The following is a 26,697-nucleotide window of genomic DNA, read 5'->3' on the forward strand; positions in this document are numbered from 1 at the left end:
CTTTTTACTATGGACAATCACATGTGATACTATTATTGCATCACATATAATACACATGCGATACTACATCAGAGACGCATGGGATTTTCGATGCGATCGTACATTACAAAAATGCAGAGTATCAGCGAGGGAAAATTCCCTCGCTGATCCGTCGCTGAAAGGGCTTTCCGTCGCTGATCCGTCGCTGATACTCCGTCGGTCAAACAGTCGTAGGTAATGCTATCAGCGACGGATAAGCGACGGAAATCAGCGACGGATTTGTGACGAACACTTTCAGCGACGGATCAGCGAGGGAAGTATTTAGCGACGGATCAGCGACGGATTTGCGAGGGAACTTTCAGCGATGGATTTGCGAGGGTAATTTCAGCGACAGATTTGCGAGGGAAATTTCAGCGACGGATCAGCGAGGGAAGTATTTAGCGACGGATCAGCGACGGATTTGCGAGGGAACTTTCAGCGACGGATTTGCGAGGGAACTTTCAGCGACGGATTTGCGAGGGAAATTTCAGCGACGGATTTGCGATGGAACTTTCAGCGACGGATTTGCGAGGGAAATTTCAGCGACGGATTTGCGATGGAACTTTCAGCGACGGATTTGCGAGGGAAATTCAAGCACTTTCAGCGACGGATTTTCCCTCGCTAATCCATCGCTAATTTGTAAAAATTTAAAAAATATTTTTTTTAAAAATACATAAATCCTGTATTTATTTTTAAAAAACCTGAAAATAATAATACATAAATCTGTGAATAAAAGTAGCAATTCGCCCAATAAAGCCTAATAAAACCGACTCAACGAGTATATATATAAACATCAATCCAATCGTGGTTACAACCACTACACATCTATATATATCGTGTATACATATGTATATATACATTATAACAATTACAACGTTGTGTAAAAATATATATATATATAACACGGGGCGACAGGTATATATATTTATACATGCATATATGTGCATATAATATAAATCGCGGTTAACAACCACAACATATAACACACACACACATAATATATATATATATATATATATATATATATAGAAACAACACATATACATACATACATACATACGACATCGACATATAAAAATATGTACATATAACACATATACATACATACGACGTTATATAACACATATACATACATGTGAATGTATATCATTTTGATCTCTCACGACGGGTATATATACTTATAACACATGCATATATCGCGGTTAGCAACCCCAACATATATATATATATATATACACACACACAAACAACACACGACATGCATACATACGATATCAACACATAAAAATGAGAAAATAGGAAAAATAGAAAAATCCCTCGCTGATCCCTCGCAAATCAGCGAGGGATCAGCGAGGGAAATGAAAAAAATTCACATTCCCTCGCTGATCCCTCGCTGATTTGCGAGGGATCAGCGAGGGATTCTGATTTTTGAGATTTCCCTCGCTGATCCCTCGCTGATTTGCGAGGGATCAGCGAGGGAAGTTGTAGAAGAAAGTTCCCTCGCAAATCAACGAGGGATCAGCGAGGGAATTAGTTTTTTCGGAACTTCCCTCGCAGAGCCCTCGCTGATCAGCGAGGAATCTGCGAGGGAAAATTTCCCTCGCAGATCAGCGAGGGAATGAGTTTTTTGGAAATTCCCTCGCTGATCCCTCGCTGATCAGCGATGGATCAGCGAGGGAATGTATTTTTTGTCACTTCCCTCGCTGATCTCCGATGGAAAAATTCCCTCGCTGATAGTCGTCGCTGATACCTGGTTTTCTAGTAGTGGTATTTGCGGGTCAAGTTGCCCCTCATTCAAGGGAGAACTTGTAACAACCCATTAAATCCAAATACCAAAATCCATGCTCTTACATATAACAGGTTCCAATTAACAGATCAGTATTATCCATACATATTAGCCAAAAGTTTGATCTAAAAAAAACATTTATAATAAAGACTAAACCAACATCCATTACATCTTTCCTTTGTCTTTATTCTCCAATCTGAATTGACCTGCAAAAATACATTTACAACAACTGAGGGTTAGACCGAAAGACTTAGTGAGTGATATCCCTCGTATAAAAACCTGTCATAAATATGATAATAGTTTCAATTCAAATTTCAATTTATTTAAATTGCCGTGGATTCCCCGCCATTTATCGCAGTTTACCGCGATAGATTAAACCTGCCAACTATCACGACTAGATGAATGGTTAAGGTATTACTTCATTTTTTTTAAGGTTTTCCCAAAACTTAATATATATCATTGCAACCATGAGAAATGCATAGGAACCATGAAAAATGCATGCATCTTTTGATGATTGGATGCATTTATATCCACATTCACTGGAATGGAATATGAAGCCATCTTAAAAAATTAAATGATGCCCATATTTTTCTTTATGAGTTAAGAGGATAAGGATTTGTTTATTTGGAATATATGACAGGGTCCCTTTATACGTATTATCACATATGATAAAGTTGTTCTCGTGTTTTCGTAAAATGGAGATGTTCTCGTTTGAACCTCCATATATATATATATATATATATAAACATATATCTTATAAAATAGTCTATACTCTAATTTAATTTAGAGTTTTGTTTTTATATACTTGTGTTTTATATCTTATATAATTTGACATTATAACAAAATTTGGTTTACAAAATATAATTGTTTTTCTAAATATATCATAATAAATTGTTTTATAAGAACAAAAATAAATGCATTGTAATAAGTTTATAAAACGATGTTTGATGTATTTATGTGTATTAAATTATGAATTTGGAAGGTGGGAAGAATGAGAGATAGAAGAGTTATGTTGGAAATTGAAGAATTACAGAAATTTGTCAAGTTGGGGATAAACCAATCAGTTATGTTTATAGGGGTTGTCATTTTATCACCCCAAGAAACTCACTGAATTTTATATATTTGGATCTTAATTCATTCAGACCATCCTTCCGTATATTCTCAATATTTAAATACAAGTACAAGAAGACAATTTCTTTGCTTATTCCATTTAATATATATATATATATATATATATATATATTGCATATTTAGTTTAAATGTTAAACTAAACTATTATGTTAATTTTATGAACCTTTCAACCAATTATGATTTATCTTAATATTAGGTTCTACTCTATCTAAGAATTTAATGTTAAGGGTATACGAGTAATTCTTTTTGTAATTTCTATATCATTAATTGAGAGTTACAAGATCTATAAAATCTCATGATTTTTGCATTTTTAAGATTGATCTTGTGGTTTTTTTTTTTTAATTTTTTGATATTGATCTTCTATTTTAATATTTATAAATTTGTGATTGATGGAGGAGATTTGTTAGTAAAGTGTTTGTTATCGTTCAAGCAATTATGAATAAAGACATTGGAAAACAATACGACAAGATTGAGAAGATTAAAATTGTTTATGGTGACAGTCGGAGTTCGAGATCGGGAAGTGAAATAAATAATCAAAAGGAGTGTCTTCGTAATTATGAACACAAATTGACATATATGAACACTTGTGATAATTATGAACACAATTAAACATATACAATTTCTACTGTTTGTAACCGATGATATTGATTGCACATCCTCTTTTATATAAATACCCTTGAGCTACTATGTTCACATATGTTTGTGAGATTATAAAGGTAATAAATTAAATTTATAATATGATTAATCTCAACCCTATATTTTAAAAATCAATAGTCATGATTAGTTCATTTAACACAATAATTTAGGTTAACAAATATACTTTTATATATATATATATATATATATATATATATATATATATATAACCACAAAAGTAATAATAAATTACCTCAGCATGAGAAGATGATGATGGAATCATTGGAGGTGTTGTGTGAGATATCCTTTTTTGTCTATATTGTGAAAAAAATAAAAATATTGAAAAACACTTTATTAACTATTTATCTGAAATTTATTAAAAATACAAGACAATCAATTAGAAATATCATAAAATTCCCCGTGCTTCGGTGATGCAGTGGGGGGTCCACTATGCCAAAAGCGAGGGAAACCTCATCCCTTCCCCGAAAAGTTAAGGATCAAGTGATCTTGAACCTTCTCTCCAGGGATTATGAAACTAGAAATATTCTTGTTAAGACTTTTGAAACGATAGACTTAGGTGGCGTTTGTTTCTTAAAAGGTGCTTAAGTCTGAAGTCTGAATTTACTTCTGAATTTTAAGAGGTGATGCTGAAGTCTTAAATCTGAATCAGTCAGACTGTTTGTTTTTACGTCTGAAATCTGAAATCTGAATCATTGAAATCTAGGCTTTCTTTGCAAGCATTGGAAGCTCTAAAAGCAATTAAAAGGTTTTAAGTGAAAATGTTACCTCTAAATAATTCAGACATAATCAGAGCTTTTAAGCTCTTAATTGAAAAAAAAAAACAAACACACTTAATACCCTAAGGTCTGATCGATTCAGACATAAAAAGGTATTAAGTGCTTTTTAGGTAAAAACAAACAGGGCCTTACTATTTTTTGGGATCTGATCCTACATATGGTTGTGTTTGGTGTCCAGACATGATATGACAAGACAGGACATGATAGAACAATTGTAGAGCCAAAGCTCATATTTTTTATTTTTAACTTTGTCCGAATGAATCTGTAGAGCCACAGTTCATCGTCACACAAGATTTAAATTAGATAAAAAGAATTATCAAAATAAAAATTAAAAAAACACAATTGAAATTACTTTAAAAAATCCAAAACTTTTAATCTGAAAATAAAAATAAAAATAAAAATTTATAGTAAATATAAATGTTAAAAACTCAAGGAATAGGGTGTTCGTGATCAGCTTACGTCACCATCCCTGAATTACTTTCTCTTCATCAACAATAATATTCCCAATTTTTTTATTTATTATATTTGAATTTCAACAATAATTTTAATAATTAAAATTGAAAACATTTGAGTGTTTTAATTGTATGCCAAATACTTGGTTTTGGCTACTCAGAAGTCAGATCACGTGATCAAGGTATTCTTAAAATACTGCGGTTTTTACGATACTTTTATTTGTTACGAGAAAATACTATAATAAAATTGATTATCTAAACAACTTTTAATAGAATATTTTATAGAACTTAAATTTTTAGAAATGAATAATAAAACGTCCTACTACAAACATTACAATAGTTTTATAGGACGTTTTTTAAGCGTTTTAATGCACACAACACACACACACATACATACATACATACATACATACATACATACATACATACATACATACATACATACATACATACATACATACATACATACATACATACATACNATACATACATACATACATACATACATACATACATACATACATACATACATACATACATACATACATACATACATACATACATACATATGTCTATATATATATATATATATATATATATATGGTTGGGTTTACGCGAGACTAGTATGTTTTCGTGAGAACACTTTTTAAACTGAAACTTCATAGCAAAACGCTGTGAAGATAAAAAAAAAACCCCGAACCTTCACAGCAAAAACATTGAAAAAGTTATCTTCACAATGTTTTGCTGTGAAGTTTCAAGTGTTAAAAAGTGGTTTCACGAAAACAGGTTGGTCTCACGTGATCCCAAGTCTTTGTGTGTGTATATATATATAAGGCCAGGTTCAAAGGTAAAATCACAACAACAAAAAAATCGAGAAATACTTTGACAACCATTCATTTGTATAGGGTACACATGTATACGGAGGTAATTGTAAGTAATTTATCTAATATGTACATATATAAATGTGTATATATGTGAAAGTTCTGTGATAAAATTTGTGTGTAAGAGTGAGGAGGTGGGGTGAGGGGAGTAAGTTTTTCATGGGACTGAAGGTTAGTAGGGTGTCAGGATGGTAAAATATATATAAAATATAAGAAAGTTAGGTGAGAGTGAGGAGTTATATATATATAATATATATATATATATATATAGAGAGAGAGAGAGAGAGAGAGAGGGGGAGAGTTGTCAAATATAAATTATTTATATTTATATAAATCGCGTAAACGATTTTCATCCATTGATTTCATTGTTTAATTTTATAAAATTGTTTAAATTTTATGAAATTATTTTATATAATATTTTTTTGATGAAATTGTTTCATACATGGTTGTGAAATTGTTTTATATAATATTTATGAAATTTTAATGAAACTGTTTCGTGTATTTCTCTAAAATTAATATAATGGAGATGATAATATCCATGATTAACATCCTCCATAATAAAAATGATTAATCAATCTTTCTTAATTGCAAAAAAAAATGAACAAAATAAAAAATTATGATTGATTGAATGAGTTTTATATTATTTATACAAATAACATAGTCTGTCAAGTAAACCTCTTTTCTTATATATATATATATATATATATATATATATAAAATATGTGTGTGTGTATGTGTGATGATGTGTATAGAAGAATAAGGTTTGGTCATGTTGATAAGTCATAAGTTTGGATTGAGGATCCATAAAGATGGTTGTACATGCTGTCGGTTGATGCCATACATTTCACATCTTTTTTATATATAAATCATTTCTACTTTTCTAATTTCACCCTTTTAATATACATATTTCTCATTTTATGAAAATATTATTATATTTCTTTTAAAGTATATAATATTTATATACGACAAATAAAACAAATAAACTCACACACTCTTCTTATTTTTTGTAAGATTTGAACCTTTAAGAGGTCAAAAACTCACATACCGTTAGGACAAAGACTATTTAATATATTACTGTCATCAAAAAATAGATATCTTATATACATTTGGACTATTAGGAAAGTGAAGCCAAAAAATGTAGCATTTATATTTACAGTAACCTTTAAAATTATAACAATAAATGGTTAAATATGTCAATTTAATTGTTTTAAATTCAATTTTTTACTATCAAGTTTGTTTTTGGAAAAACAAGTATTGAACCATATATTTAACCAGGTAAACAAGTCAGATTCAAGGAAAAACAGTCAAATAAATGAATAATCAAAGAATATTTTAGTAACTATTTTTATCTGGACGGTATAAATATATGTATGTATAAAAACTAAAAAACAAGTTAAATTACTTGAAAAACCCTAATTCAACGTGTGATGGAGATTGGTGGAGTTTATCAAGGGAGGCTTGAAAAAGTGTTCGTGGGCCTCACAAAAATCATTTTTGTTAATAAATTATGCCATATCAAAGAAACGATATGATTCCTTTTGAAATTACTCATCCATATATATATATATATATATATATATATATATTATTTTTTATTTAAAAAGAAGATGAGTCGTATCGTCATCTAAGGAAAAATGCTTTTAGAGTAACAAATCTAGTGTGTTGGTGTATGACATTTTTACAATACACACACATATATATATATATATATATATATCATATTTACACACACACACACACATATATATATATATATATATATATATAGGAGTTTCAAATACAAATTATGTGATTTTTACAAACCCTACAAACCTAATCTTAACTATAAATTTTGTTCATTTTAAAATTTAGAGACGATTATAAAATACAGTTGAGAGTAAATTTAGGAACTGAATTAATCCACACCATTGATTATCTACATATATGGTTGAGACTAGTTTATAAAGTTTGTAAAAATTACTTGGTCTGTAAAATAAACCTCCCATATATATATATATATATATATATATATATATATATATATATTATCATAGTTATACACACAAACACAACCTTTCTCCAACTTTTTCTCCTATAGTTTCCTTTTCTTGATAACTCTTAGCTTGACTATCCCTCTCTCTCTCTCTCTACATATATATATATATAGAGAGAGAGAGGAGGTTTAGAGAAAAACCAAAAAATAAAATTAAGAACACTCAGGTAATTATTTAACTGGAGAGTACGTACATATGTATAAAAGTAATTGAAGCTGTTTCTTGAATTTATGCACATGTACATACAATCTAGATGAATGAGTAGGATGATTTTTCTCAAAATTTCATTTTTTTTTGTGATATTTCCTTTCAAAGTAACCCTATAGAGATGTGAGTGAGTAAGAGAGATATAATAAAGGGAGAAAGGGGTATATATGTTGGCTTTCCCTTCCTTTAGAGAAGAGAGAGAGAGAGAGAGATGGAGGAGCAAGTAGTGAGCCAATCAACAGTAACTCATCTTCTTCAACACACATTAAGAAGCTTTTGCATTCATGATAACTCAGAATGGGTTTATGCTGTCTTTTGGAGGATCTTGCCTAGAAATTACCCTCCTCCCAAGTATTTCTTCTATTATTTATATATATATATATATATATATATATATATATATCCACTAACACTTTCTTTAAAAATACCCTCATCTTAGTATTATATATATATATATATATACATATGTTCTCTTAATTAATTACAGATGGGATACTCAGGCTGGATCATATGATAGGTCAAGAGGCAACAGAAGAAATTGGTACATTCATTCTACATATATATATATATATATATGTATGTATATGTGTGTGTGTGTATGTATATGTATATATGTATGTATATGTATATGAATATGTATGTGTTTAATTTGTTGAATTAAGTTAGTGAATTAATAATAAATATATATAGGATATTGGCATGGGAGGATGGGTTTTGTAATTTTGCAGCATCAACAGCAGCAGCAGCAGCAGCAGCAGACACAAACTCGGACGCCGACTGCCGGCGATATGCAAACCATGAATATCAATGGCTTCAACCGGAGCTTTTCTTCAAGATGTCCCATGAAATTTACAATTACGGCGAAGGGTAATTTTGGCATTTTTGTTATCTTACCCCTTTATCCCTATTAATTATTAATTTCTTGTTTTATATATTTCTACCAATTAATTAGCTCCATTCTAATCATTAATAACTAGTAATATGTATATGTATATGTATATGTATATGTATATGTATATGTATATGTATATGTATATGTATATGTATATGTATATGTATATGTATATGTTGGGTGTGATGCATTCATATAATTACTTGTTATTTCAGATTAATTGGGAAAGTAGCAGCAGATCAGAGTCATAAATGGATTTTTAAGGAGCCAAGTGATCAAGAAATTAATTTTTTGTCTACTTGGAATAACTCAGCTGACTCAGTAAGTATTGATTTATATATATATATATATATGGTATATTTCAAATGTAACCATATCCATTTTGTACAAACAATGCAATCCAATTAATTGAGATATTTATAGAAATGATGAATAATTGTAGTTAATCAAAATTTTAAGATATACTTCACAAATTCTCTGAATTGTTTTTAGTTAACAGATTTTAATGAAGTTCATTAAATTAAGTGTGATTAAAGGCATATTTTTTAATTAGATTTTCTTAAATGCTTTAAATTTTAATCAAATTTCAGTAAATGCGTAAGAGTTCATCAAATAAATAGGACACAAATTTAAACTAATACTTGGTATATTTGGGCAAAAAATTAATCACCGATAACTTTAACCGATCTCACACAAAACCCGCTTCCAAGAATACTGATATAAAGAAGCATTTTTTGACTTGCTCAACGGTTGATATTAGCAAAAGGCTAGGATCAGTATTTGGTACATTATAAACTTTTTAAGATAATACTTTTCTTCGACTTGGAATTATTGATTTCGATCAAATAATATTATACATACATATATATATATATATATATATATATGGATTGGGTTCACATGAGACCAATGGTTTTTCGTGAAACTCGTAAGACCAATTTATGTCCATTTATCAACTTTATAAGCTAATGATCTAATGGTCTAAAATTGCACAGTGACAATTTTGTGATTATGAATGTTCAGATCGTAGATCTAATCCAAAGGTTGAGAATTGGTCTTATGGGTCTCACGAAAAACCCTTGGTCTCACATGATCCCAAGTCTATATATATATATATATATATATATATATATATAATGTATAGTCTATTTAATATCATAAATAATTATGGTATAAAATTATAAAGATAACAGATTATTATTTATGGGTATTTCTTAATTTTGTTGAATAACAGCATCCAAGGACTTGGGAGGCTCAGTTTCAGGCTGGTATAAAGGTACAAGTACACCATGCATAATGTACAACACTCATAAGCATCATCTTAATTAATTTATAAATTGTGCTTATTTTTTCAGACGATTGCTTTGGTTGCTGTTGGAGAAGGTGTCATTCAACTGGGATCCATTCACAAGGTTTCTTCTCTCTCTACATCTCTCCTTAATTTTGACTTTTGAAAGTCAAATATATATATATATATATATATATATATATATACATGAACCCTAAATTGAATTATGTTGAAAACCTTTTGAAAATGGTGAAATGAGAGGAGGAATTGATCAAAAGAACAAAAGAAACCTTATTTTTTAAGGAAGATATCGGGAATCATTTTCAAAAAAAGCTGAACTTTTACCGTACGGTTGATACTTTTATCTTTTTTTTGTTTAGATAAAATTACTGAAAATGTATTTTTATTGAATTTGAATGCGAAAGTATATAACCACAAGGGTGGTGTCATAGACAGACCTGTAGTGGTGCCAACGGTGGCACGTGCTACTGTATTATTTCTCCGTCGAATGGTAAAAAAAATTACGTTCATGAAAGGTGCAAATGTATTAATTTGTTGTGTGCCACCGTGTGTATTTTGAAACTACAATATGAACAAGTTTTCTTTGGTAGAGTTGGTTTGCAAGACTCTTATTCCATCCCAGACCTGAGTTCGAATCCTATTAGTGTCAATTTCTTAGTCAAATGGTGTCACAGTTTGAAATTTTTTCCCAACATTTGTTTCTTATAGTCAAATTGTGTCACAATTTGAATTTCTTTTCCCTATATTTGTTTCTTATAGTAAAATGGTGCCAACGTTTGAAAAAAAAATCCGGGTCCGTTCCTGGGTGGTGTTTGATTGGTTTGAGTTTAGGCTTCAAATGTCAAAAGTATTTGGAGGTCTCAGGTTCAAATCCAAGGAGAAATAAAAATCCCGTTATAGCCACAGAGGTTCAAATAAAATGACTCCAAACTACTCGCAAAATAGATGGTCGTACTGAAATTAATCGGCTCACATAACATGTTGGATATTCAAGTTAATAAAAAAAATATATAAAACCCTGAAAGACAAAAATAAGTATGAAGCAATTTCTGAAACAGTGAAAGGATTGTTTTGAGGTTGGATGAATCTCCATTTACTGACAGCTGAATGGATGTGTCACAGTCAATTATGCTCAAGACAAATTATCCACTATTTATAAAACGACACGTGTTTTTGAATAAGACACAAAAAACAGAAATAAGACATTCAAAATTAAATAAATGAGATCAATACAAACCGCTTTTTATTGTAAAGTTGGATAATCAAATGAGTCACATCATATCATATCATATTTTTACATTTGAAATTTCACAGCAAAATACTATGAAGGTAAAAAAAATTAAAACTTCAAAGCAAAAACACTGTGAATGTTATTTCAAGTGTAAAATGATAGATCTCACGAAAACAAGTTTGTCTCATGTGATCTCAAGTCAAAAGTACGATAACACCCCTATAAGCACAATCAAGGCAAAGTTTAAAAGAATGTACATTTCCCCCTCTTTAATCTTTAGAAATGAAAATTAGCATACCACAAAATTAATCCATATTCCTTGTGCTTTTAGAACTTTGATTTCAGTTTTTATTATTTATAATTTATTGTTATTTTCGTTTTTATTATATATATTTTATTGTTATTTTTATATATGTGGTTTATAATTATTTGCTATTTTAGTCCCTCATATGTAAAAAGGAAAGAGTTAGGTGTCGTTTACTAAACGCTTACCCGGGTAATCACTTACCAAGTCACTTTACTTTACCAGATGAATATGACAAGGACTAAGAATTTTACCCGGTAAGAACGAATGCAAGAATCTCAAGTCTTACCCAGTAAGTGAAGACGAAGACTCTTAACATGGTTAGCACTTACCGGGATAAATTGTTGCATACGACGCGTTTTAGTGAATAAAATCTTGCCCGTTTAGTAATCAATAATGTTGAATTTTACCAGTAAGTGTTTACCGGGTAAGTGTTTAGGTAAACGGCCCCTTAGGTTCAAGAACAAAAATAGTAAGAAATTACTCTCTATGTCTCAAATTAAGCGTCTATATTTTTTTTTAGTTTGTTTTAAAATAAGTGTCCACTTTTAAAAGTAAGTTTCTACTTTCCCATTTTGGTTCTTTAAAAAGTGTAATAATTACACATTTCTAAAACTGTGTCATTTTATTTTGGGACAGAAGGAGTATAAACCATGGAGACGAAAACTATAATTTCAAAACCACAAATATGAAATATGCAATCTTTAACAAATTATAAGAAAGAAAAACATAATTTAGCCTTTTATATATATATATATATATATATATATATATATATATATATGGTTGGGTTCACGTAAGACCAAGAGTTTTTCTTGAGATTCGTGAGACCAATTTATGTTCATTGATCAACTTTATAAGCTAAATTATCTAATTGTCTAAAGTTGCACGGTGGCAATTTTGTGATTATTGAGAAGTCTCGTGGCAATTTTGTGATTATGAATGTTGAGATTGTAGATCTAATCTAAGGGTTGAGAATGGTCTTACGGGTCTCACGAAAACCTTTGGTTTCACATGATCCCAAATCTATATAGACTTGGGATCACGTGAGACCAGCCTGTTTTCGTGAGACCAGCTTTTTACACTTGAAACTTCACAGCAAAATGCTGTGAAGGTAACCTTCACAATGTTTTTTTTTAAATCTTCACAGTTTTGCTGTGAAGTTTCAAGTGTAAAAATGTGGTCTCACGAAAACAGTCTAGTCTCACGTGAACCCAACTCTATATGTATATATATATATATATACATACACACACACTAAACATTATGCATCTTTTTAGTTATAGTCACTAAATACTTGATTGCAAATGGGATGAAAAGGTGATTGAAGATTTGAGCTTTGTGGTGATGCTAAGAAAGAAGCTGAGCTACATAGAGAGTATCCCAGGAGTACTACTCCCACACCCATCATCCTCACTCTACCCTTTCAAACCAGAAGCCTACAACACACCCGAACTTTGGCCGCCATTCCACGGCGGCGCTGGCGGCAGCAGCGGTTCGCCAGTGGCTTACAATCAACCATTGAACATAACTCCTTCAATGAGCAGCCTTGAAGCCCTCCTCTCGAAACTCCCATCTGTCGTGCCGGTTTCACCCCCACCACCGCCAGCTCCACTATTTGGCGAGGCGGTGCCTCCACATTTCGTGGCGGTGTCGCCGGAGAAGGAGGTGGTGGAGGAGATAAAAGATGTGGGAGAGTGTAGCAGTTCTATGTCTTATGGCCATCACCAGCAGCATTTTCAACATCATGATGTAAATGTAAGCAGCTGTATGACCAATAATAGGTATTAATTAGGGTGTATTTAATTAACTTAATAATTAGAGATTAATTATGTATGTATTAGTTCTAATTACATATTAGTGTGTCCTTTTCTTTATTGTTTTGCTTTTTTGATTTGATACAATGAAATGATTCATTACCAGTATTTGGTAATGAATCATTACTGGTGGGTTGGGTTCAGATAAAAAGAAACCCTTTCTTTTCTGGTTTTCATTTGAAAAACAGAAGGTGTATTTTATATCATGTAAAAGTTTGTAAGAACATCTCCAACGGATTATTCAAAATGAATGATCAAAACTCAAAATCTTCATATAAAATTTGTGTAATCATCTTTGAAGACTTCACCAAACTTGGGGAATTTCACTCTCTATCCTACTTTCTCCGTTTTGGAGACAGTTCTATGGAATCTGTTACAGTAAAAATCTTCAAAATTTCCGTTTAGAGATGCTCTAACGAGACCTGCAACGATTCCCTATATTATGTGAAGATTTAATCTGGCACGAGAAAAATGAAACCGTCCAACGCACAATTTCAAGTAATATGAAGGCTACAAGCTTGACCGAATATAACCATGGTTGGGTTTTTGTTAGACCAGACACATCAAACCTTTACAGTAAAAACAATGTGAAAGTACAACAACAAACCTTCACAATGTTCTTACAGTGAAGGTTTATTTTCGTACTTTCACGGTAACTTGCTTTTGCTATGATAATTCAGTGTAATTTTTTGGTTTCACAGGTCTATGAAAACAAACTCATCCCAAACAAAATTTATGAAATTCCTGAAAAAGATCATTGAAGCAATCAAACTTCGATACAAAATTTGTAACAATCGTAGCGGTTTCAAATGCAATACAAGATTAAGATTGTGTCATACATTTTGTTCTTGAAAAACTAGAATTCAAGCTTCTAATTTAATGGATATGAAGATTGAGGGCATTGCTAATGAAAAGCTTCAACTTCTTCCTTGAAATGTTTTAGAAGGTCCGGAATGGTTTTCACCGAATGTTCTTGCTTGTCTCTCACACGGACACTTACCTGAAAATACGTATCAAGTTACATTCATTTGTATCATTCTAAATAGAATCCCGGAATCGTATTATTTGAATAGGATACAAGAAATGAAAATACTAAATGGTCAAAGCATATAGTTCTACGATCCCTCTGTCCCAAAATAAATGCAACATTTCCTTTTTTGGGCAAAAAGGGCATACTCGGACCAAATTACCTCATTGCCCATTGGTGATAAAAAAGAACATTTGATTTTGGTCCACAAGATTCTTGTACCTTGCACTATTGAGAGGGTATTTTAGATAGTTGACTAAGAGTTTTGTTTAGTTGGTTTTTCATTAAATCGTGTATGGATAAGGTTGTCTGTGTCGATTAAACTGTCTGTAGAGATTGAGAAGATTGTTGTTTGAGAGGGTTTTTCATAGATGAAAGAAACATATTTTTTATTGGAAGAGTCAAGTTTGGAAAAAGTCTGCCTCCCTGCATAAAGCTTCCCCCTAAAAGCTTACTAAATAAGCCACTTTCCATATCATTAAGCCAGTGCCAAACAGTCGTGTATAGCTGATTGAATAAGCTATGAATCTCATTAAGCTCATTAAGCTACTAACAAACAGATTCAAATTTCAACCACAACAATTGAGGTTTGGTGGAACATCCCATCTGCCTTGGGTTCAATTCCAAGCGTCCACAACAATTGCGATCAATGAGTTTATCAGGGCTAATCTCTTACAGTAGCAATTTTCCGGAATTAGTCTAGACATAGCCCGAGACACCCTTCCCAGAAAAAAAAGATTAAAATCTCTACAAACAAGATGGCATAACGATGTTTAATATGTGAGCAAAGATGTGTACCTTTCCGGTGTTGGCTTCCTCTTCACCGACAACCAATATGTAGTTGTACTGAGCCAATTGAGCTTCCCGAACCTAAAAAAGCACGAAATGAAATCCTCAAAAACGCATAAAAGCCAGTATTATAGGGAGCAAAATTTAAATATCGAAAGCATATAGCCAGTAACGTAATGAGCAAAGTTTAGTAGATTAGAAGTATCGATACCAACATAAGAACCTTCTAGAATTTCCAACATACCTTTTTCTGGATTGTTCTATCGGATGTATCAATATCAACATAATAACCAGCTTCATCGATCTGGTCCTTTACCTGCCAAGAAGTACAACAAAACGAATAAAAAGCAATGATCATGTAACCAACAGAAAGCAAAGGGAAACGGTTAGGATGCGTTTGGTACGCTGAACATGACAGAACAGGGATCACCATTCCATGTTTGGCATGACTTTCATGTGGAACACACAGCAAGTCAGCAACATAGTGGAATGAAGTGGAACAGACGTGTTCCACCCCACCAAATGGAACAAGGTGAAACAAGCCTATGTTTTACCAATAAATCCACAAAATAGAAAATCTCTCTTCTAAAATATCAAATACATCTCCCTCTTTACATTTTATCCATTCTTTAAATTTAATTTATCGTATTTGATCATGTTTAGACTTTCACTTTACTATCCTCAAAATATAATTTTTATACATTTTATATATCATATTTTTATTGTTAATATTAAATTCTCGAGCACGAGTCGATCTCAAACACGAAATAGAACTCCTTTAACTTAACGAGTCGATCTTCAGAAAACCAATGTTCGACTCGGCTCGTTCGAAAGCTCAATTAAATTTTGAGTCGAGTCGAGCCATTCGAGCATATACTTTTTCGAGCCCAACATACTCATATGTCCATAAATAACACAATAAAAATATAAAAATTGGCAACCTAGAGCCAATAACCGACTTTATCGATCATGAGTACGAGCCCATAAACGAGCATCGAGCTCGAGCTCAAGCCCTACATTGAGAAAGTTATTCGAGCTCGAGCCTGATAAAGAAAAATCGAGCCGAGCTCAAATAACCTACTACTTGTTTGCAACTCTACTGTTGATCTCTAAAAGTTCGTAATAATTTCCTACTTAAAATAAAAGCAAGAACACGAAAATACCTGTTGTCCATAGACTTGGGATTTGTCAGACACAGGGCAAACAATTGCTTGACGGGGACTAAGCCAAAATGGCCATTTTCCCTTATAATGCTCCAAAAGTATAGCAAACATACGCTCAACCGACCCTAGGATAGCTCTGTGTATCATAACAGGTCTTTCCCGTTTACACTCATCTTCTGCTGAATACGATAAATTGAACCGTTGAGGAAGTTGGAAGTCCAACTGTATACAAGAAATATCCATTAGTTCAATGAATAAGCTCATGGAAGAATATATAGAAATATATATATATATATATATGTATATATATATATATATATAGAGAGAGAGAGAGAGAATGAGGTTCAGGGAAAACCCCCAAAAAATGAAAAATTGAGGAACACCCTAATTACCGTTCATCTGTACGGTATGCATACAAGTAATTGAAGTTGTTTCTTGTTTCTATGCGCGTGTGCACAAATTACTTGTATGCACATGTGCACACTCTACAGATAAAAAAAGTTACTAGTGTGTTCCTCGGTTTTTCAGTTTTCTACGGTTTTCCCCTGAACCTGACCCTATATTCCAGATAGAATATAATGATTAGTGTTAACAATAACCTGTAAAGTTGCAAGCTGAAATTTTCTTTTCATCGCATCAGAAACAGATATATCAATTTTTGGCCCATAAAATGCGCCATCAGCTTCGTTGATCTACAAAGACAAGTTGTAGAAGTCAGTTGCAACATAATTAACAGTCAAGTTGATCTATGAAGACAAGTTGACCATAATTAAAGTTCAGTAAGGGATGTTTGGTTGGTTTTCCATTAAGTCTTGTATAAATAAAGATGTCTGTGTGCATTATTCAGTCTGTATAGATTGGAAAGGTTTTTGTTTGGGGAGATTTTGTCATAGATGGAATGAGCATGTTTTTTTAATTGGGAGGGACAGATGGAAAATTCTGCATAAAGCTCCCCCTGGAAGCATACTGAATAAGCCACTTTCAATATTATTAAACCACTACCAAACAGTCATGTATAGCTGACCAAATAAGTTGGGAGTCCCATTAAGCTCATTAAGCTGCCAACAAACAAACCCTACAAGATCTAAGAAGACATCATGTATTCTTATTATGCATCTATATGTTATTAGGGTCAAAACATCAACCACGAAGCAAAATATATATATATATATATATATATATTTGGCCCGTAGAATACACAATTCTCAAAATGAAAAAATTTGACTTTAACCTGCCATGGCTTCCCGAATTCATTCAATGCATCTGCAAGTGCACCTTCAGCTTTATTCCATGTTTCCAGATCTCCAAGATATTTCTCTGGCCTCTATAAGACATAATAATGCAATTATATACTTTAGATTTCGAACACAATTTGATATAGACCATATAGAGGTAAGGAGAAGGTAGATCAAAATGGATTTCACAGCATGAAATAGCAAACATATGCATCATGGTTAGAGACGGAAATTTACCCGTTTGGGAGGGTATCCTATGTGGGGCGAGGATTCCCCGGTTTGACGGGTAACGGGGTGGGGACGAGGATTTATTTTCATACCTAAAGCAGGGTACGGGGATGGCATTACCCTCTCCTAATCCGACCCCGATTAAATTTTCTATTTTATTTAATATATGTATATAGTGTGTGCACAAACAAATATGTATGTATATATGTAGACATTTATTACTAAATGAAAAATATATTTGATTTTCAATATTGGTAATTAATATAATGACGATCCATAATAATTTTTAATTTTAAAATACATTTTTTTTACTAAATGGATACCCAACAGGTTCCCCGAACCCGTTGGAGATTAAGGGGCAGGTGCGGGGGATTAAACGAAGGCAGGGGCAGGGGTGGTTGATGCCCTACCCGCCCAATACCTGTCCCGTTTCCATCACATATAAGGTGGATGTCTTAAAACAACCACCTTGGTCTGAAAAAACACAGTTTAGTTTTTGTGTGTTTGTTTCTTCTTTGTCATGTCAATATAAAACCGGCATAAATAAAGCCCACACTTTAGGACACCAGACTTAAGAACGATGGTATTTCCGTAAAGACGGATGCACGCCAAATTGGTTATTGAAAAGATAATCCAAAGCACTACAAAGATGCAACTGCCAACTATATGATAAGCTTTTTAAACATTAAGATGGGACCAGATGTACGTACTGTTGATAGCTTCAGTTCAAAGGTGAAACCAAATATATCGTACGCATAATTGATGAATTCTAGAACACTCTTGACTTCATCTTTTATCTGTATAGATTAAAGAGCGTGTCAAAGAAACATCAAAAACGGAATTGGACAGTATTAGCCGAGTAAATTGCATCTCACCTGGGATTCTCGGCAGAAAATATGAGCATCATCCTAAGAAAACACAATACGGTCAGACTGAAAGAATAACAGTGTATGTAATATACAAAAAATTAATTAACCACGTAAGTTCTAAAATGCCCACAACACATGTCACACAGAAGCACTGCCAATGAGTATGTAAACCTATAGGATCGCACATAAAGAATATGTATGGTTCTATTATCAGAAACCCGAAATAGATCATGTTGATAATTAAATTGATTATTCTTGAAGAATAATTATTAAAATGTCTTGAAAATGTAACTATGATAATTACAGGGTTTTATATGTAAATATAGATGTTTACGTTTAAATAAATATATTTACGGATAATTTAAACCCTTATTTGAGTTATGGTCTATCTATAAAATTTATTTATTTTTTATGTTAAAAACACATATTAGATTTTAAAGGTTTTGGGCTAGCACCCGGTAGAAGCCAACATCGTGTTCGCGTAGAGAAAATCAACATTGATTTCTAAATGCTCCATCAGAACCAATACCAGATCTAAAAGATAACCTTCTAACACCTTATAGATTGTTTAGATTTTGTTTTAAATGTCATTGTCATTGGATCTGGCTTATGGTTTCTTTTAGAAAAGCTTTCTAAATAAGTAACCAAATATTATTTTCCGCTGCGGTTTTAAAATTACAACATTATTTCAAACCCCTACAAGACCATGTAAGGTATGAATCATAAAGTTGAGGAAAATTTTGGGCATTATATTGCTAAGAGCATGAAATCGGAGAGATCAATGTATCTAATATGAATGGTGCCAGGATCCAAAATAGCTGTTTTTTATCAAATTTAATGCATGGTACAATTCAATCCAGCAAAAGGTATTCAAAAATCCACAAAGACTGCATACCTGCTGAAATCTTCGAACACGAGTCAAACCGGTCAGTGCACCACTGGCTTCATTGCGATGCAAAACTCCAAAGTCAGCTAGGCGAAGTGGAAGTTCTGTACACCGGAAATGATGCAAGTCTCAATAGCTTTTAAGGTTATACCGCAAGTTGTTAGTTGAACCACAAATGTGAAACCACAAAATTTTACACATAAAAGTACATCAAGAGAAAAGGTGGAATCGCTTTGAACAAAAATGTCAAAAACCAATAGAAACATAACCTCAAAACAACAAAGCTATATATATAAGTAGACTGACCCCTGTAAGAACGAACTCTGTTATCAAATATCAAGCAATGTCCTGGACAATTCATTGGCTTAAGCCCGAACTCTTGCTTTTCTATCTGCATTAAAAGCCATGTAACAACTTGAAACTCCATTGGAAAAAAAACTTACAAACAAAAGTGAAACAAATAATACATACAAATGTCTACAATTATTTGAACTAACCATTGTCATACAAAGATGAAAATATTGGAATAATATAAAACAAATTAAATTGAGAAACAGAACCCATATAGCTTGGTCACAAGAAACAAACAAATGAATAATTACCGTATCAATCAAACAAGTTCATATAAACATGCTAAACAAAGTCTTAATATTGGCCAATTTAGTTCAAGATTGATATATAAACATAATTCATTTGTGTTAGAGTTGGGTCATAAACTTCATCTTTTCACCTAAATTTCTGCACCATAGCATCACAAATGGACTGAATATGTAGATGAATACAATTTTTTCTTGATTTCATTTGTATACCTAGTTTCATGTTAGTTAATCCATCAAAACATCTATCGCTTATTGTTATTCTGCTAGTAGATGATTGAGCCATTTGCTGCTTCAAGGTGACTCAAGGGATGCCCAAAATCAAACTCGGTGAGCTCAACTCACAACTTCTGAGTTGAATTTGATTACCTCCTGTTTAAAAGATAACCAACTTAATGTCACACCCAGTTAACTATCAGCTCCAAAACATTCATTTCGCTCACTTTAACTTGAAATTCCAATCAAAAAAACCAAAAACAGCCGATTTAACTAAACTACGACATCCATATGTTAAACTATTACCAATAAAGCAATATAGAGGCAGTCCAGTATAGGTAAGTAGCCTTGCGTTCTAACTCCTAGATTCAAATCAAAGTAAATCTTGTGGACCAATACGAGTTGGAAATATTTTCCACAATGACAATCGTGACCAAAATAGGTCACTTAACATTTAAACTTTTCTAAGAAAGTTCTAACTGGGGCATAATGAAATGTTGTAATTCTGGTCAAAAGGAGAGTATTAAGAAAAGTGGCAGCAGCCCAATCATCTTTTATGTTTCCGCAATAGCATTCAACATAATCATCCGAACCAATCATATTTGCTTAGATAGACCAAAGAAGAACATAAATTAATCATTTATTATGCGTCAATTCTTGCACGAAAATTACAACACTATTTTCATGCTGCAAAAATGCTCATCTCAAAATCCTCGTGGTAAAACAGTCTCTGCATATTTTGATATATTAAGTCTAACGTCTGCACATCAATATACTTTCAGCTCGCATCTTGATTGAGTTCTCATCAAGGATGAGTATGGTATCCAGACAGCACAGGACAATTGTTCAGTGTTTGGTAACACGGAACTGGAGAGGACAGAACAGATAAAATGACCAATTTACTCCTATGAGTTGTTTATATATTTATACATTTTGATTAATTCATGTAATTTATTAGATTATAATTAAAAAAATTACAACAAAATATATCATTAGAAAGTTTCGTCAAACAACTAAAACGACACCAAAATAAAAAGTTTATGCAGTTTCTAATTTTTATTTAATACCTTTTCTATACTAATCTTTTATTGCTAATACTTAATATATTACATAAATTAATCAAAATAAAGAAACCGTATAAGAGTCATGACAAAGGTGGAACATTGAGCCCGTGTGCCAAACGCACTCCATCAAAGGAACAGACATACTGATAGCAACTGTCAAAGAGCACCAGCTAAAAAACCACCTACAACATAAGGCGTTCCTATTCAAAATTTTCTAATTTAAAATCTCTTTCGCCTGCACCACTAAATATAGCAAAACCAAGAATGTAAAGAATTGCATTAAATGAAGTATTTTGCCCATTTTGCTTACCAATGTCATTATTTTTTATATATAGAACAAGAATGAACAATGGTAAAATCACTAACAGCAGGAGACTTACGTCAAATACAAACATGTTCTCCTTGTAGTTCGCAGCATGACCTGAAGTTTCCCACAGTTGCATGTTGAACATATTTGGTGTGGTAACCTGCCAAAACAATGTTAACATTCATATGTAAAGAAAATATTAATCACCCATTAAACATACAGAAGATATAGATCACCTCCAGGTAACCTCTTTTGCGATACTCTGTTCGTATAAAGGACATCAACTTATCAGTTATTCGAGTACCATGAGGAAGAAAGAAACAACTTCCCGGGCTGAAACATATAGAAAGAAAAATAATTAAATACAGTAGACAAACAAGAGATATAAAGAAATTTCCTGAAATGCACTTACCTAAGAGGATGGAAAAAGAAAAGTTCCTGCTTTTTGCCCAGCTCTCTGTGGTCATATTTTTTGGCTTCTTCCAGCAGAGCAATATATTCCTGGAGGGATATTACTCAGTGTTTGTAAAACTTTCTCATAATATAATTTCTTTCATTGAAATAATTTTATATTGATACGCTCATTTATAAATATTCAATATATCAAAGATCAAGGACCACCCAATTCCCCCTACCTCAATTTTTTCTACTTTTTAAACCTCTCCAGAAAGAAATAAAATAAATGAGCTTTAAGACAACATAAAATAGTTCGATGACGATCGTACAATACAGCAAAAAAACATGAACAGTTATCAAAATGGAATAAGGAGAGCCCTTTATGATATACCACAGAAAAAGAGAAGCAAGGCAGAGAAACGGCCTCAGAAAAACAAGAAATATTACAATCAAGCCACCATTACTAAAATCCAAGCACATGATCAATTATGGGCAGATTTTCTCGATAATGTGCATATTTAAATGAACAAGACACGATAGTATGCTCACGAATTCTTATAGTTATACTAGACGCCTTGCACAAAGGAGTTAAATTTCATTTCTAGTTCTTGGAAGACCAAATCCAACCTTAAAAAATGTACCAACTTTAAGGTATAAAAATTATCTTCACTTTTGAGGCTCAACATCTTGCATGAGATCTATCATACCCCAAAAATACAAAAAGTATGTGATCAAGTGAAAAGTCCCCAGAAAGAAATCACCCGAAAACAAAAATATTAAAAAGACAAATAGATGTCAAAATGTAACAGAACATTCAAGTTAAGGGAAAAAACTGAACGAGACAAAAAATAACCTTTAGACGTTTTTGGTCAGGATAAGATATCCCATACACTCTTTGTAAGCTCTCGCGGTCTTTGTTTCCCCTCCAGTAAGCTGCTGAAGCCTAAATTTATTAAAAATACAATATGATTAATGAATATGCAAATATACAAGGCACTCCTATTATTATATCATAACAGACTCACCTTTAAGCAAGCAATTGCTTTGACAAAAGCAGTATTTGGTATATGCGGTCCACGGCACAGATCAACTAATGGACCACACCTGTAAACTGTGATAGTCTTGTCTTCAGGTAGGTCACTAATGATTTCAACCTGATAGGACAATGAGATAAAACATTAAGATGTGGCAAAAATCAATCCACGGAATATACGGAATAAATTTGAATACAAAATTTCACCTTAAACTTGTTATCAGAAAACATCTCAAGAGCCTGCTTTCGTGAAACTTCAATTCTCTCAAAAGGTTGCTTTTCCTGAAAAAGGCATGAAAGCATAATAAGAGACATTAATTTCCCTTGTAATTTATATAATAAACGCAAAATTCTGGGACGCCCATCTTGCAACAAATCAATTTTGTTCCAGTTGTGGTTTTTCATAAACGCTTGTAAATGATGCTCCTCGTTGAAGCATTTCCATGTCAATTGATGAAAAATAAAAAACGTCTTGTATTTTAGAGATTAAAAATGCAGAATGTAATGATTTAGTTTGTCAATAATAAATGAAACAACAAGAAACGTCTCTAATAGAATAAAACAAAAATAAGCTAACTCATCAACTTCTATAAGAATGAGATGCAAAGTACCGCAACAGCTTTCTTTGCTCCAGAAACAATTGAATCAAAGTGATCCTCATTTAAGCCCAGTTCACCATAGAAACCATCATAGTAGAAACCCTGTTACAATAACAATTCCATGAGCAACTCCATAAGGCCTGTTGTTAGTACATGAAAACTGTCAATACTGCTATTACCAATCAAGAACTCCACAAAGCTGTAAAGCTACCGTAATCAGATTGCAGCTGGAACTACAGTTAAATTAGAGTGATATTGATGGATAAATGACGCTACATCTCTCTGTGTATGACTACAAAGTTAAATGTCTGTAATCATGCTCTAAACAAATTTGATCACGGCATATAATGCATCCATTGACAAGAGATTGTTAAGGGATTCACAAGGTGTTCACATCCGTTTAGTAATACAATCCATACACATAAAAGTCATAAGGTATAAATGACAAGCTCAAGTTGTTCTAAATGGCCAATCGACAATCTTCTGTCAACAAAACCAAACTAGCTCAGTATATCTCATTGTTAATAGTAATCACCTGGGGGCATTTGGTTGGCAGAATGTTTATGAAGGAATGGAATTTGTCAAATGAATTTGACTTTGAAGGAACTTGATGTGGAATTTGATCGGGCGTTTGGTTGGAATGAATTGGAATGGAATCTGTTAAAATCTGCCTGTTTGGTTGGTAGAATGTAGCTTCAAGATTGGAATGAATAAACAATAAAGGACCAAAATACCCCTTTTATAACGATGGTGGTCGGCTGTGGTGAATGGAGGTTCATATCGGTGGTGGTCGGCCGTGGTTCAGATCGCGGCGGTGGTTCAGATGGAGGTCATATGGGTCTAATCAAGTAGGGAAGATGGGGATGGTTTGTCTTTTTAAGAAAATGGAATGTAATGGAATTGAATTCCTTCTCCATTGTGATGGAATGACCAGATCCATGAACGGAGGAATGTGTGGAATTCAATTCCATTCCATAGGTAAACCAAACGCCTGAATGGAATTTGGTCAACGGAATTGATCATTCCAATTCCTTCAAGTTCCGTTGGAATCCTGCTAATCAAACGCGCCCTAACCTCCTCCGGCGAGTTTGTACATAAAAGAACCTCATTGAAAAAAAAGGGATACCAAATAGTAGTTAAAAACCCATCTTGAGAATATAATATCTAATCCTATTACAACCCTAATTGAATCTGAGTGCATATCACCAAACAAAGAAGCTCCTTAAAGTGAAATAAAGAATCCAAGAGATTGTTATGTGGCTGACATCAAAATTATTGAAACTTGATAAGTTGAACAAGAACTGAAACGATACCTCTCCTCTTGTAGTGCATGGCCCAATACACAATTTGCATCCATAAGTCATTTCTAGAGCCTGCAATGAGTTCAAAACAAAAAAAAAACGATTAATTTCACCATCCACTCCATACCCTAAACACATTCCCAGCAAAAACAGATTCATCTTTACATCACTACCTGCCCAAGAATATGAGCACTCGAGTGCCAAAACGTGTCACGACCCTCATCACTGTCGAAAGTGAATATTTTTAGTTGGCAATCACCTTCCAAGGGCCTTGACATATCCCAAAGCACTCCATCCACCTGAGAAATCAAAGCATTTGACGCTAAGCTCTTCGACAACTCCTTGGCAATATCAAAAGGAGTCGTTTCCCATTTCTTCCCCTCTTTCACAGTCCCATCAGGTAACGTAACCCTAACAAGTAAAAGAGGAAAAAAAACACCATTAACAAACATTCACTCAAGTTACGTAAACTAACGCAAACCAGCTGTTCGATAAAATGATTAAGAGCGAGAACAGTCATACGACATCGAATACGAAAAATTACTTGATGGGATCACCGGAAATTGACTGGCGATGCGCAATCTGTTGAGCTTTGAGGGACTCAAACAGTTCGATTCGTTTAGGGATGACTGATTGAAGATAAGAATCGTCTTTAGCAATTGCAAGAGAAGACTTCGGAGCGGAGTTTGAAGCCTTTCCCATCTGTAGTGGTGGCGATGTTGCGAATAAGCGGCGGAGAACGGTGCTAAACAGCGGAGAACGGCGGCAGGGGAATGAGAATCGCCACAGGAGTTGGGAACATAGCATTCGTTTTGTTCCTTCTTGAAAGCCTTTTTACCAAAGGTTTTAGGGTCTACTAAGTTCTTGCTTGTCTCCTTCGATTTTCTTCGACGAAACGACGACGTGTTATCTAGAATATTTCCGTGACGGAAAACCAGCAGATAACGGTGGTTACGTTAACTTTTTAACGGAGTAAAAGCAACGGATTAGCAAATTCAGCCGGCCCAAAAACTAAGGCCCAATTTACGGCTAAATACAATAAGCCCATCCCATTGGGCTATTAAATGTACTATGAAGCCCATTGGGCCATTAAGACAATGAGGCCCATTCTTGAAAAATGAAAAAAAAACACATTTACTTTAATTCCGGTTTTGAATTCGGTTTAGACGGTCCAAACCAAAGAACCAAGTTGGAATCAGTTCAGCTCGGTTCTCGATTCTAAATTTGTTTAGATCAGTAATCGGTTTAAGAATTGATTTATGATGTTTCCACAAGCCAGTTCTAAGTCCGATCAAGTGCCCGATCCAATTCAAAAGCATGACTAAAACCGGAATTTCTAAAAATGGCATCATATTTTGTATTTTTCAAATTAAAGCAAACTTAAATATGTATATGGTTTTATAATACAATTTTGAGATCAGACTGATTCTAAACGAAAACTAAACTATTATTAGATCAGTTTAGATCTATTTGATTTCATTTGCTATTTACTTT

General features: G+C 32.9%; 2 protein-coding genes across 2 annotated transcripts; one reads left to right on the plus strand and one right to left on the minus strand.

Annotated features, from left to right (window-relative positions):
- The first annotated feature begins 8,152 nt into the window (after positions 1–8,152).
- LOC112523668 (protein RICE SALT SENSITIVE 3-like) lies at positions 8,153–13,468 on the plus strand. The gene is made up of 7 exons (XM_025133356.1): positions 8,153–8,292; positions 8,429–8,482; positions 8,632–8,808; positions 9,049–9,154; positions 10,068–10,109; positions 10,189–10,245; positions 12,998–13,468. The coding sequence occupies exons 1-7, from the start codon at positions 8,153–8,155 to the stop codon at positions 13,466–13,468; spliced, it is 1,047 nt and encodes a 348-aa protein (XP_024989124.1).
- Positions 13,469–14,313: 845 nt separating this feature from the next.
- Positions 14,314–26,036, minus strand: LOC112522548 (threonine--tRNA ligase, mitochondrial 1). The gene is made up of 20 exons (XM_025131745.1): positions 25,748–26,036; positions 25,377–25,614; positions 25,216–25,275; positions 23,915–24,004; positions 23,511–23,585; positions 23,296–23,424; positions 23,124–23,213; positions 22,287–22,375; positions 22,111–22,207; positions 21,948–22,034; positions 19,998–20,082; positions 19,701–19,795; positions 18,812–18,844; positions 18,647–18,733; positions 17,705–17,797; positions 17,073–17,165; positions 16,474–16,695; positions 15,555–15,626; positions 15,320–15,391; positions 14,314–14,494 (listed from the first exon to the last, which is right to left on the minus strand). The coding sequence occupies exons 1-20, from the start codon at positions 26,008–26,010 to the stop codon at positions 14,399–14,401; spliced, it is 2,166 nt and encodes a 721-aa protein (XP_024987513.1). The 5' UTR covers positions 26,011–26,036; the 3' UTR covers positions 14,314–14,398.
- Between the last annotated feature and the right edge of the window lie 661 nt (positions 26,037–26,697).

The sequence above is a fragment of the Cynara cardunculus genome (assembly GCF_001531365.2).
Source record: "Cynara cardunculus var. scolymus isolate 2C chromosome LG 12, CcrdV1, whole genome shotgun sequence".
In the NCBI taxonomy this organism is placed as follows: domain Eukaryota; kingdom Viridiplantae; phylum Streptophyta; class Magnoliopsida; order Asterales; family Asteraceae; genus Cynara; species Cynara cardunculus.

Bases quoted from the DNA above. Each gene is read 5' to 3' on its own strand.
- LOC112522548 (XM_025131745.1), bottom strand. From the start codon at position 26,010: ATGCTATGTTCCCAACTCCTGTGGCGATTCTCATTCCCCTGCCGCCGT. The intron at 23,214-23,295 runs GTGAGTCTGTTA...TAATAAATTTAG, and splicing joins AAGCAATTGCTTGCTTAAAG to GCTTCAGCAGCTTACTGGAG. The intron at 14,495-15,319 runs GTACACATCTTT...ACGTATTTTCAG, and splicing joins AGGAAGCCAACACCGGAAAG to GTAAGTGTCCGTGTGAGAGA.
- LOC112523668 (XM_025133356.1), top strand. From the start codon at position 8,153: ATGGAGGAGCAAGTAGTGAGCCAATCAACAGTAACTCATCTTCTTCAA. The intron at 10,110-10,188 runs GTACAAGTACAC...TTATTTTTTCAG, and splicing joins AGTTTCAGGCTGGTATAAAG to ACGATTGCTTTGGTTGCTGT. The intron at 10,246-12,997 runs GTTTCTTCTCTC...TGGGATGAAAAG, and splicing joins AACTGGGATCCATTCACAAG to GTGATTGAAGATTTGAGCTT.